The following is a 13547-nucleotide window of genomic DNA, read 5'->3' as shown; positions in this document are numbered from 1 at the left end:
GTTTCCCAATCCAGGCAACATCCTGGTAAATCTCCTCTGCACCCTCTCCACATCCTTCCTACAATGAGGTGACCAGAACTGAACACAATATTCTAAATGTGGTCTCACCAAAGATTGGTAGAGTTTCAACATGATCTCTTTACACCTGAATTCAATTTTTTGATAGACTAACATTGTACATGGTACTTCAAGAATGGTCTCACCAAAGCCCTGCATAATTATACCAAGACATCCTTGACTGTGTACTTCAATCCTCTTGTAATAAGACCTACATACCATTTGCCTACTGAAGTTAAACTAGAAAGTTTGCAAATGCTGGTGTCCATTGAAATACACAGATGTGCTGAAGAAGCTTGGCTGGTCACACAGCATCCATAGGAAGTAAAGGGTAACCAATGTTTTGGGTCTGAACCCTTCATCAGGTATGACCCAAAGCACACAGGCATCTGAAAAAAAGGTGGGGAGAGGAGGAGAGTAGATGGGGGAGAAAGGAGCAAGGGCGAGGAGCACAGGTTAACAGCTAAGAGATGGATACAGGTAGGAGGATAGAAGAAAAGAAAGGTGTGAAATGACAGGAGGAGAGGGTTGCTCTCTGATCAGAGAAAGAAGGGGAGGAGGTGGGGAGCTGGAGAAAAACAAACAGAGGGATAGGGCAAAACAGAGACTCATAGGAGGAGATTAATGGAAATTGAAGGCCAATGTTAATGGTGTCTGGTTGGCGAGGGCAACTGCGTTTGCTTTCAGTGACTGGTGTACAAGAACACCCACATCCCTTAGTTCACCGATGGTCCTCGTGATTTAAATGAGATGTTGCCTTTCTGTTTATTCCTACTCGTGGGTAAAATTACATTTTTCCATGCCATGTAATTGCCCACCCACTCAATGTGTCCACATCTCCTTGAAGTCTGTTTGCTCCTATTTCACAACTCAATCCCACTCAGTTTGGTGTCATTGGCAATTTTTAAAAATATTCCATTTGATTCCACCATTGCACCTACAGTACCTGGGCTCCAAGCCCTGGTGGTGCATTAGCCTCTAATTCCCACACTGACAGCCAAGAAGGCCTATTCATTCTCACAAAGAAATAATGAGCTGGATGAACTCAACCTGCATCAACCCTTTATGAACACTGATCATAGAGGGATAAGGTCATCAGTAGATCACAGTGGAGCAATGATAGAGGGACTCACAGAACTCCCAGTGAAGTTCTTCAAAGTCAGCATTCTTTGAAGTGATCTTGTGGTAGTGTCTCCATTTGTTCTTACTTTGTTTCCTGTTTATCTACTAATTATCAATCCATGCCCATATACTGTATTTCCCTTAATCCCATGTGTGTTTAATATTGTTCATGGGACTTCATCAAAGACTCTTTGAAACTGTAAATACACTGAACTTCACTGGTTCTCTCTTATCTAATCTATCAATGGTATCCTCAAATATCTTTTAAGAATATTTTTATTGACGTTTCACAATATAATAATTGAACAGTACAATTATACGATGTGCTACAAGATTCGAGAAAGAAAAAAAATTTAAACATTACACAAAATTCTCATAATAAGGAAATCCAGGGTGCAGGACACAATCGTAACAATAAGATTTCGCAACAAAAAAAAAACTAAAAAGAAAAATTTCAAAACCCCTTCCTCTAAGCAAGTTGACATGTATGAATCAAGTGACACCAACTTGGAGAGGGTCAACACAGTGTCAAAATTCCAGAACAACCTTAAATCTATAATTATGATATTAGTCCATAAATGGGCCCCATGTCTTTTGGAATTTAACATTTGAATCCTTGGGAGAACATCTAATTTTCTTCTCTAGAGTTAAACAAGGCATAATATCTTTTAGCCATTGTGCATGTGTAGGTGGAGTATTATCTTTCCATTTAATGAAAATTGTACATCTGGCTAACAGTGATGTAAAAGATAACATTCGGCTTTGAAATGAAGTCAGTAATATATCAACATCTTGAGGTAATCCAAAAAGAGCAATTAATGGGCAAGGTTCCAATTTTAACAAGAATTACCAATAGAGTTCCAAATTTCTTCTAAGTCAGGGCAGGTCCAGAACATATGAACTAAAGAATCATTACCTATTTTACATTTGTAACATCAAGGATTTATGTCTGAATAGAAACAAGACAAACTTAACTTTAGGCATATATGCTCTATGTACTGCTTTAAATTACAGTAAATAATGCCGTGCACAAAAGGAAGGGAGGTTAATCAAATTAAAAATGGAGTCCCAAACCTCATTGTACAATGTAAGATTCAAATCCTGCTCCCAGGTGTTCTTGATTTTAACTTGAGTGGGGGGGAGGGTTGTCTTAGATCAGCCAAATTATCATAAATAAGAGATATTAAGCCTTTGTGGGAAGATTGTAGATCAAAAAAGTTGTCAAGAACAGTCACCTCAGGGGTTCAAGGTAACTCAGGGATCTGAGATTGAACAAAGTGTCTAATTTGTAAATATCTAAAGAAATAAGTTTTAGGGAAATTAACTTTTATCACCAATTGTTTGAAAGATGCAAAATTGTTGCCAATAAAAAGGTCTTTAAAACATTTAATATCCAATCTGTACCAGTCCTCAAATATCTTGAATAGATTTATCCTTCAAAAAAATTTATTTTTAATGACCGCGGTTGTAGGTCAATTGGGTGCAATTGGGCAGGATGACCTCATAGTCTGAAAGGGCCTGTTACCGTGCGGTAAGTCTGTACTTATGCATTAAATCTAATTTCCTTTAAATAATTTTACTGTTGAATTCTGTGGATTTCTAAAATGTGTCCAGTGATATGGGTAGAGATGATGCCCTGCATCATCAGAATCTTCCTCCACAAGCTCTTCTTCTTAGTTTGGAAGTCCACCATGGGTCAATGAGAAGAAGGCAAATCCCAACTCATCAGGTTAAACTACTCCCAGTAGCTTCAAACCAACTAAGGTCTGGTCTTATCTCACTGAAAAGCCCTAAAGCAGTGCTTTTTGGAGGTCACAAATAATTCAGGATTATGAAACTATCCATAGCACTGCAGTTCCAGAAGATGGTGGTGAAGTATGGTCCTCCGTAGTCACTGCTACCTCATTCATCCTTCTATATCTTAAACCCTTATGTTTGCAGAAAGACGCAGAGTTCTAATTATTGCATGATGTGATCATTGACTTTGCTTGATGTCAATATGTTTCTTTTTCTCGATAGGTCATTTAACCCTTATTTAAATTTACATTAGAAGCAAGGTTTAAACACTGGGGTTGATTTCTCTCCCCTTTGATCTGTCTCAGAGTTGGGCTCAACCCCCAGAGAGCTCAAGATGTAGAGACTTACCTACAGTGGCAAACTCCACTTATGCTACTGTTGGGTCGGGTTTCTCCACAAATTATGCAGGACTACAGAATCACTCCATCGGCACAATAGCAGGGCAAGAGATTACCGAATAAGAAAACTGACTGGAGAATAATGCACTGGGTTAGCTATTGTGTTCAACCATTTGAAGCTGGCTGTGATGGCAAACAAACATTCTGCATTGGGGAAGAAGCAAGGAGAGATAATGAAGAATAGTAGGGTAACAATGAATTTTTTTTAATCATGTCCTCCTGAATTTGATGATCTAACTTCAAATAGCAATAATTAAATTGTTTTTGAACAGCTCCAAAAAAATATACATTATGGATGAAAATTTACCTTTCAAGACATCATTCTGAAGCTGCTCAAGTGACATGTATGCACTATTCTGAATTCCCTCATGTTTAACTATTTTTAGTACATTTGGCTGCAATTCTAGACAATCACATTTAACACAGAGTGAATCTCGAAGTCTTTGGAGTTCATTAGTAAATTAATAAATCTCTTTTAAGTCATTTTTATGATCTGAGACCGGGATCAGCTGTGGTAATACTAAATGGGTTTAGCATTTACTATCACAGTTTATTGGATTACTGGCTCAGCAAATTGGGATTGGCCAAATTAGCTGGAGGGGGTTGTAACACAACTGTGAATGGCTAGACTGCAATCTCAACAGAGCTCCCATCTCCTGCGATGCACCTGGTGACTTGTAAACTTAGACAATTATGTCTGTTTTTCCAAATATGATCTGTAAAAAAAAAAACATTTTCAGTATTTTTAAATCACAATTAAGCAACTACTTTCGAACACAAAAGAACAAACTTTTCTGCTCATGGTTAATATCAGTGTGATTGATATCGTTCTGGTATTGTTCACCCAAAGAGTAATCCCATAAGCAGGCATGACTCTTATCCCTGCCTTGACAGCAGAAAATGGAGCAACAACAGGCAGCCCACAACCTTCATTTTTGACTCTCATTAAAACATGAGCCAAGCGGACAGCAGGCCAGTCTGGAGACATGAAGTGAAGGGTCTCCACTGGCACATCGACGAGTTGGTGTCTGTGTGGTGATATGTACTGGTGACCTAGTGGTGTAATTGCGTATCACCACAGTGTGCAGCTGCCTGCTTGAAGTTTTGTGCTCTATTTAGCTCACACTTAGTGGCCAGGTTTCACACTATATCCTAATAATGAATAAGAAGATAAGAAGTGGGAGCAGGAGTAGGCCATCTGGCCCATTGCGCCTGCCTATTCCTTGAAGAAGGGCTCAGGCCCAAAAGATCAGTAACCTATCGCTACCTCCTAAGGCCCGCTGCGAGACCGGCTGAGTTCCTCCAGCATTTCTGCGTGTCTTCACTGCTCCCACCATTTAATAAGATCGTGACTGATCTCCCTCTCGACCCGCAATTGCCCCTTTTCCTTTTTTCTTCTACTCCCTCTCTGTCCATTGTTTCTTTTCCTTTCTCTTAAGCTACAGAAGGGTTATTTCTAGGCTTAATGTGCATTTTAAGAATATAATTTTTTTTTGTATATTCACATAATGATATATATTCACTGAGTCCTTTTTGTATATAAATATAATCTTTTCTTAAAAATTAAAAAAAAATTAAAAGAAAGATTATGACTGATCTGGCTAACATTTTCACATCTTTTCAATAACATTGCTTTTTTGCCCTCGTGTAAAGCACTCAATCTCATGTTTCCCTTGATGCTACTCTATCACTGCCTTTTACAACACTTAATCTGCCTTTATCACATTTCATACTTCCTGATAAGTTATGCTCCCAACTATTTTGGTGTTGTCAACAAACTCTGATGCATCACCTACTCATTTAAGTCATTAAAACTGATTCTAAATGCCTGAGAACCCCAAGGTCTCCATAGCAAAATTTGCCAAGGTGAAAATGACCCACATATTTCAATAATTTGGTTCCCCCCGTTAATCAATGCTTGTCTGCGATTCTTGTTACATCCTTGTTGTACTCGCAGAACCTTTTAGAAAATCATCTCTTCACCGTAAACCAAGTTGACGTGGTCTGAGGGAGGAGACCCTCGCTGATCTATTTCCAATTATTTTATAAATCATTCCTTTCCTCGTGCATTCCAGCATTTTGAGATGACTGATGTCAAATTCTCTGGCCTTTTGATGCCAGTTTTGACTCTTTCTCTGCTCTTGAATAGCCGGATAACATATTCTATCAGATTGGGACCTTCTCAAAGAAGTTTAGAAGACTACAACCAATCTCCGCAGTGATAATGTAGAGTACTGCATGTGAGAAGGAACGTTAGCATCAGGGTTTTCCATGGCCTGAAGTTTGCAATGGATAGACAAAGTTTGGGCCAATTCCAACCCACTCCACTACGAAAGCTTGTAACCAGGGGGAGGCTGAAGCCTTGGTAAATGCCCGGATGCCATAGCTGGTTCCCGGTTTTTAGCTTTCTATTTATTATACTTGGAGGAATCAATCGAATATAATAAATCTAATTACCGTACCCAGACTAGTCAGTCATAGGTGCCATGTGTTTAAGCTTGATACATCACTGCATTTGATGAAGTCTCAGAATGATCAGGTGTAAATAGTAACTTAGATCATCAAAAGTTGGTCCTTTGTATTACTGCAGGAATTAGATTTATAATTGCTGTAAGAAGTAAATCTCAAAGAGAAGACTTTGAGATGCAACGTATGTTCATTGTCATATACACGTTCAATACACAGATGCACCAACATTTTCAGTTTTCATTGAATATAATAATTAAAAAAATCACACTATCACGCTACTGACCCATGACCGCATCGCCAGATCCACCTCTAACAGTGTCATCAAATCTGCGGATGACACAACAGCAGTCAGCAACAATGATGAGGTGCGCTGCAGAGAAGAGGTGGAAAATCTCATGATATTGGTGTGAAAGTAGTAACCTGAGTCTCATCGTGGCCAAGACGAAGGAGAAGATCGTGGACTTCAGGAGAACCAGGAATGACCACCCTCCACTTCACAACAGCTCTACAGTAGAGAGAGTGGGGAGCACCAATTTGCTTGGAGTTCACAACTAGAGACCTATCATGGACACTCAGCATCTCCTCACTTGTCAGGCAGGCACCACGGCGACTGCACTTCCTGAGAAGACTGAAGCGGGCAAAGCTCCATCATGTCAACCTATCGAGAGTGTCCTGGCCGGCTGCTTCAGAGTGCGGTATGGTTGCTGCCGAGAAATGAATTGGAGGTCAATCCACAGGACCGTAAGACTGGCGGAGAGGATCACTGGAGTCTCCCTCCCCTATATCGACATGGTCTACCGGGATCACTGTCTGAGGAGGGCACGCAAAGTCATTGAGGACCCCTTCCACCCCTTTCAACCACTCCCTTCAGGGAAGAGATGCAGGAGGATCAGAGCCAGCACCACCAGGCTGAGGAACAGCTTCTTCCACAGTGAGAATGCTGAACGACCAAAGGAACTGCTCTCACTAACCATCCTGGGCTCTCATATTCATGAATACTTATCCTCAAGATTCGGGGAGTAGATTTAAAATGGAGATGAGGTTCAGTTAGAGTTTTGCGTAAAAAAGGAATTAAGTGATATGGGGGATAAGGCAGGTGGTTGGAGTTAGGTCAATGATCAGATCAGCCGTGATCTTATTAAATGACGGAGCAGGCTCGACAGGCTGGATGGCCGACTCCTGCTCCTGTTTCTTATGTTCTTGTGTGCTGCATATGTATTGTTTGCCAATATGTGTGCTATGTCTGTTGTGTGTCTTCGTGTTTTACACCAATGACCAGAGAAAACTGTTTCCCTCGGTTTTACTTTTACAATCAGATGACAATAAACTAGACTTGACTTGAAAATGCTACAAAATACTACAAAATGCCGGCGCTGCCACTGTTTTGGACCCGGGGGAAGCAAATATAGCATTCCAATTGGGTCCAGCCACCCAGTCAACTGCCAACAGCTCACACAGGCTTTGAATGGCCCGTGAAAGGAGCTAATAGCTTTATTTAAAATCCTATGACCACAGGGTCTGCGCCCGAGATGGCGGATCCTCTGATTAGCAGCACCCATGAGGGGTTGAAGACTCCTGTAGAGTGGAGGGCTGGTGCAGGACACCAGAAAATGGGGAGACCATCCCCTGTCTGAGAAGGAGAAGCAGAGGAGATGACCCATGGAGATGGTGACCGCAGCGGCGGCCATTGAGGGGGCTCTGCAACTGAAAGACCAATGCATGTGGCGGGCTGTCAATGCCTTGAGGTGAGGAACCCATGGAGGCTGTGGGCTGCTGGAGACTGCTGTCAGGAGCCTCAGGCCGGCCTGTGGACTGCGGGAGACTGGCTTGAAACTGGCTGGAGGGGTACCAGGTATCGGAGGTTCGGATCTGGAGCTCGGGTTGCCAATGGTTTGGACCATTGTGTGGCTGCAGAAGCACTGGAGGACACTCAGTGATGACTCTGGGGGGGTGGGGGGGGGCGACTCTTTTGCTTCTGTTTCTCTTGCAGCAGGTGAAAGCAATTTCATGTAATATGACACTGTTTTATTACAATAACAATAAATTGAATCTTGATTTGATAATGTAAGAAATAGGAAAGGGAAGAGGTCATCCGGCCTGTCGAGCCTGCTCCACTATTCAATAAGATCATGGCTGATATGGCTGTGGACTTGGCTCCACCTACATGCTTTTTGCTTCATCGGGGAATTAAGGGTCAAGCGGAATGATTCCACTACTGTACAAAAATCTATCTTTCTGTATCTTTGATTTATGCAATGAGGCAACTTCCGTTACTTCTTTGGGCAGAGAATTCCACAGGTTCACTATTCTATGGGAATTCCTCCACACTCTGGCCTACGACTACTCCCCACAAACCTTGAGGCAAAGTCACCTAGTTTTAGCCTCATGCAACAGTGGGGACAACTTTTCTGCCTCTATCCCTTCCACAATTATATGATTCTCCAAGATGCCCCCTCTTTCTTCTGAATTCTAGCAAGTATAGTTCCAAGCCACTCAATCTTCCCTCAGAAGCTTACCCCTTCCTCTCTGGAATCGACCTGGTGAACCTCCTCTGCTATGCCTCCAAAGCCAGTCTCAAGTAAGGAGACCAGAATTGCAGATTGTTCCAGGTGCAGCCTTGATATAATTTAGATACAGTGAAACCCTTAAGTATCCAATACTTATGGGGATTGGTAACTGCTGGAGAAATTTATTTTCCGGTTGCTTGAGATTTACTCTTACAATGAATAAAAGACCTGCATTGAGAATAAACTGTTTAAATGAATAAAATTCTATACTGTACATAAATTGAACAAACTTCACTTCCATGAATATATAAAGAATTTTATTTTATTTTCAGTCACATTCTTTGAAAACATTTAATCATCGCTGCATCTGCAGGTTCCTCCCCCTCCACGGAGCCGTCCAAAAGACAAACAATAACATTATAGATAATTAACCCCCCCCTTCCTTAACCATGTTTACAGATAAAGCCTCTCACTGAGATGACTCTTATGAAACAGAGATAAGGAGATGTTTTAAGAGACTCACCAATGGTGTGTGGCATCAACCAGCACTTCAACCTGGGTGACACCATTACTGTTTCACACAAATGTATTCAAGCAACTGCTGTGAGCAAAGCATGGCCAAGGCCCTCCGCTGGCTGAATATTTGCTCCCATCTTCACCAACGTTTTAAGTGTTACTTAAAATTTCACAATTTTAAAGATAGATAATTTTTACCTATTATTTTATTCTTATTTATTTTGACCTCACTTTTTTTTTTGCTTGAATTTTGAACACCAGGGTTTTTACTGTTTCTGTATAAAATTAGTGAAAAATTGGAACTGCTGTTTTCACTCCTGTTCATTGGGAGATTTCCAAAAACAACATAAAGATCTTAGTGGGTTAGACTCTAATCTCAAACCATCTTTTCCGTTGGCAGTTGGAGTACGATGGAATTTCAAGCAATGATCTCCCAAGCCGAGTCATCCAGCTGAGTGTGTGGTGTAGGCTGAATCTGCTGGGAGCTGTAAACATTCCTCTCAGGGATATAAAGCTGGAGGAAGAGAAGTGGTACAAACTAGGCAATTCCTTAATCTGATTGTACACGTGCAGGAAGAGGAGAAAGTGAGCAGACGCCAGACACAGGACTTCCTCTCTTGTAAGTCTTTAGGTCTATTGCTCTTGATATTTTCTTCCAGATTCAACACCTCAGAATGTTTAAAGGAAGCTTCTGGTACAATGTAAATTGTTGTACAACTGTTAGCAGATCCGAGTGTTACCCTGTAGCAATTTTGTCTGAAGCTTAATATAAAGCTTTACTTAATGACTGATTATCCAAGAGATAAATAATTCTCCATCTCTTTATTCACACTTCTTTATCGTAAAGTGTCACCAATCCATGAAATACTTTTTTCTAAAATGTGTGCAATAAAGGATTCAAAATCTGTGACTACTTCAATAAAATTTTAAACTATTTGGTGTGGTGGCGGGGGGGGGGTGTTAATTTTGAATGTGTGTTAGTTATAACCCTTTAGTGGAAGGTGTCACATGTCTTATGGTTTGGACTTTGTTCATTTGACTCCAAAATCGATAATTAGTGATGATGTTAAATGTCTGCTAATATGGTATTGTTGTGGGAGCTACAACGATTGAGAGATTGGAAGAGACCACAGGTCGAGGTGAGTTCTATTTTCAACTGTATATTTGAAACTCACACGCTGCTCTTTAAGGATGAGTTTCAAACAAACAGTCGGCTGTGACGTCATGATGCAGCCGAAAGGGCGCGCACGATGGCCGAGGCCACGAGGAATCCCCAAACCCGACAGTGCCATCTTAACGTGGCTGCTCCGCTACCGCACATTTCATTCCCGGGAACAGGTGAGGCTGACCTGGTGGAAGGTTCGTGTTCAATTAACTTTGGCATTAAAACATAGTTGATATGAAGACCAAGGGACACCCACATCACATTTAGAGATGTAGTCCAAAGGACTGTTAACTATCAGTTGATTTTTGTTTCCAGTTAACCCTGACTTGCAGCCACCCAAGGCTGTGAAAAATAACACGATGCATTTTCTTTTTGTCATTCTTGCCTTGTCCAATACTACTGGGCATCCTGCACTTGAATGAAGTGACCAAGTGCAACTGAGGAAGAATCATGAAAAGATCATATTTGTGTGACTCCTCAATTATCCTGAGGTATCTCTAAGGGTTTTACAGCCTTTTGAAGTGCTTCTAATCTATCTTTGATCTCACCACACCGGAGAGTCATGGTCTGGGAAGATGCCATTGTGTTGCCACAGGTTTGGTGTTGGAGTCAACTTGATCCATAATCCCAATTACTGTCCCCGTAATGAAACCAACATTGTGTGGGGAGCGAGGTCATTGGAGCCATCAAACCGGAATAGGCACTGATGCCTGAGCACCTGTCTGTGGGGCTGGAAGCTTCCTATTGAAATTCTCAGCCACTTCTTAGAACTATACTCTGACATAGCCACTTAATTTCATAGTTTACACCAATAAAACATCATAGCAGATCATTCTTTACAATGATTGAAGATATTTGCGTTCAAAGCTTGAAATAACATAAAAATAGCACTTTCTTTCCTTCCCATGAAAGTCAATCACCATTTCAATTCTGTATTTAAAACGTTCCTTCATAAGACTTAATTTCCCTGAATTTGCAGAGAATCACTCTTTAAATAGCAATGCAAAATGACAGCTGTGATTGATGACACATTTGTAAACAGTTGTCCCTGAAAAGATGTTGACACTCAGATTAAAGCCACAAAATTGGAAGCAAACATAAATCTCTGCAAATAAAAATAAGGTTTAACAGGAAAGACTGCAGACACTGTGACTTCTGTGCAAAGCTCAGAGATGCTAGAGAAACGCAGGAGGTCAGGCAGTGCAGGAAGTGAAGGGTGACCAGTGTTTCAGGCCTGAGCTCTTTGTCAAGCCATGAGCAAAAACCACCTGAATTAAAAAGGTGGGGTGGGGGGTCAGGAGAGGAGTGGAGGGGGTTAAGGGGTGAAGTACAGGCAAACAGTCCTGAAGACAAGTTAAAATGTCAGGTCGGACAGAACTGGCTCATAGAATGACAGAAGTGAACATTGAACATCAAACACTGACTGAGTCAGAGCAATAAATTATTGACATGGAGCTGTGTTCCAACATTCCCCCATCAGAACTGAATATTGATCAGCAGGATGACTTAAATAAAACATGAGGGAAGAGATTTATAGAGAATGTCAAAGTCGCACATCAGCGGGGCAAAAAAAATGAAGAAGGATGCCATTTTGACAATTGAAGTGAGGAAAAGGCATGCTATTTACGTAATAAGTAGCCAGGAAAATAATTCAAAGATAGATTGACAAAGAAGGGTACAGCACCGGAACAGGAACTTCGTCTGTATTGAACATGATGCCCAAACTGAGCTCAAACTTTGCACATTGATTTTATTGCACGGAATTTGGAAAAGAAAATTGCGAACTAAAGGTGTTGAATTAATTGTAAATATCTGGTCATTGGTGGACACCAGCTGTAAAAATGCTTTCAGTTAAAAAAACCTGTTTGGAGAAACCTGGAGGTTTCTAATGTTGAACGCTGCAGTGAAGATGCACATGTTTGCTTAGTTTCACAAGATTCTCTCCTTTACAACCCTGAATAAAGCAGAGTGAGTCAATTGGGTAGACTGAAAAACTAAATTAAAACATATTATGTTTTAGTCAATGTGAAACATTTTAGAAAAGAAATAATCACTGATATTCACAATGAGACCAACAGTCAAAGCTAGGATAAGATTCAAAAACAGACGCTAATAATCTTTACCACTAAGTCGGAAGTCAAAAGATTTTAGAAACCATTAATGACAAAAAAAATTGATGGAATAAAGATAAAATGAGAAAAAAAAACTCCCAAGAGATATAAATGCTTGAAAAAGTTACAATAAGGGTACAGGAAGTTAAATTGGGGAACTTTACCAAGATGGGAAAAGTCCTCACAAGGGATAAAGTAATAGGAGAGGTATCATGCAAATACATTTATCGGTCTTCGCAGAAGAAGGCCCTGAAAATATTTGGAGAGTAATGGAAAGGAAAGGATCTCCTCAGAATGAGGTTATGGTTAGAGAGGAAATGACAGTGGAGAAATTTAATGAAACCAGAAACCAAATGATTTACTGCATCCAGTGGCCTACATCCTTGGGTTTTGAAAGCAGTAGTTACAAAATGGTAGATTTATTGGTTTAGATCTTCTTGAATTCTCAAGACTGTAGAACAGCCCTTGGGGACAGAGAGGTCGCAGTAAGAAAAACAAAACTCTGAACTTCAAGTGAACCACAGATCTATAGTGATCAATTTATCATCAGCTATGGGGAAATTGTTCAGACCTATTATAACTTTTCTTAAAATTGCAATTTCATGATTGGCAAGACCAGTATGGAGTTCTGAAAGGAAATTCATGATTGACATATCCATTAACTTTTAAGTTGTAACAAGCAGAGAGGATAATGGAGCTAAATAGATTCATTTGGTACAGATGCTTCTGATAAGATGAGGTTCAAAAGATTCTCACACAAACTGGGGCAATGCATTAGCATGGATGAAAGAATAGGCAAATAAAAAAAAGGACAGTGGGAATAGAAAGTTATTTTGAATGTAGATATGTTAAAGCAGGTGACTCACTATAAAGATTACATTTTAACTGAGTGATTTACTATCAGGCATCAATGATGTAGACAAGGTGACCAAGTGAAATGTACTGCTGCCCAAAGCTGTGTGAGAGAGTAAGCGGTGCGGAGGACACACAGAATCCTGGGTGATAAAGCCAGATTGAGAAAGGCATGGATTCATGTAACAGGGAAGCAGGCTCTTTGGCTCATTGAGTCCATGCCAACTATCAATCATCCATTGCACTGATGTTATTAGCAATCCCATTTTGTTTTTGTTGTGCCCACATTCCTATCACCTCTCTCTCAGATTCTACTGCTCATGTATATACTACTGTCAATTTACATTTAATCTATCAATGTGCACTGCTTTGGGGGTAAGTGGACACGAGCTTGGCAGATGGAAAATCCCAATGTTACTCCAATAATAACTACCATCAGAGAAGAATAGAAAAGCAGGATATCCTTCAGCTGTGTGCAATTGGAGGCCAGGAATCAAGACAAGTTTATTATCATCTAATTGCACAAGCACAACCCATCGAAACAGTGCTTTCC

At 40.5% G+C, this 13547-nt stretch overlaps 1 protein-coding gene across 3 annotated transcripts in view; it reads left to right on the top strand.

Moving 5' to 3' along the window:
* LOC138747868 (phosphatidylinositol 3-kinase C2 domain-containing subunit gamma-like) overlaps positions 1 to 9769 on the top strand; it is a 179118-nt gene extending 169349 nt beyond the window's left edge. For 2 of the 3 annotated variants that reach the window (XM_069907455.1, XM_069907456.1), the window contains exon 33: positions 9267 to 9769. In XM_069907455.1, the coding sequence (XP_069763556.1) occupies positions 9267 to 9425 (159 nt within the window). In that variant the 3' untranslated portion in view covers positions 9426 to 9769. The remainder of the gene's footprint in view (positions 1 to 9266) is intronic. The other variant, XM_069907457.1, reaches the window with a different exon arrangement.
* The last annotated feature ends 3778 nt before the right edge of the window (positions 9770 to 13547 follow it).

Source organism: Narcine bancroftii, chromosome 13, assembly GCF_036971445.1.
Source record: "Narcine bancroftii isolate sNarBan1 chromosome 13, sNarBan1.hap1, whole genome shotgun sequence".
Classification (NCBI taxonomy): domain Eukaryota; kingdom Metazoa; phylum Chordata; class Chondrichthyes; order Torpediniformes; family Narcinidae; genus Narcine; species Narcine bancroftii.
Note: the sequence above shows the minus strand (reverse complement) of the source record. Positions and strands in the feature narration are given on the sequence as shown.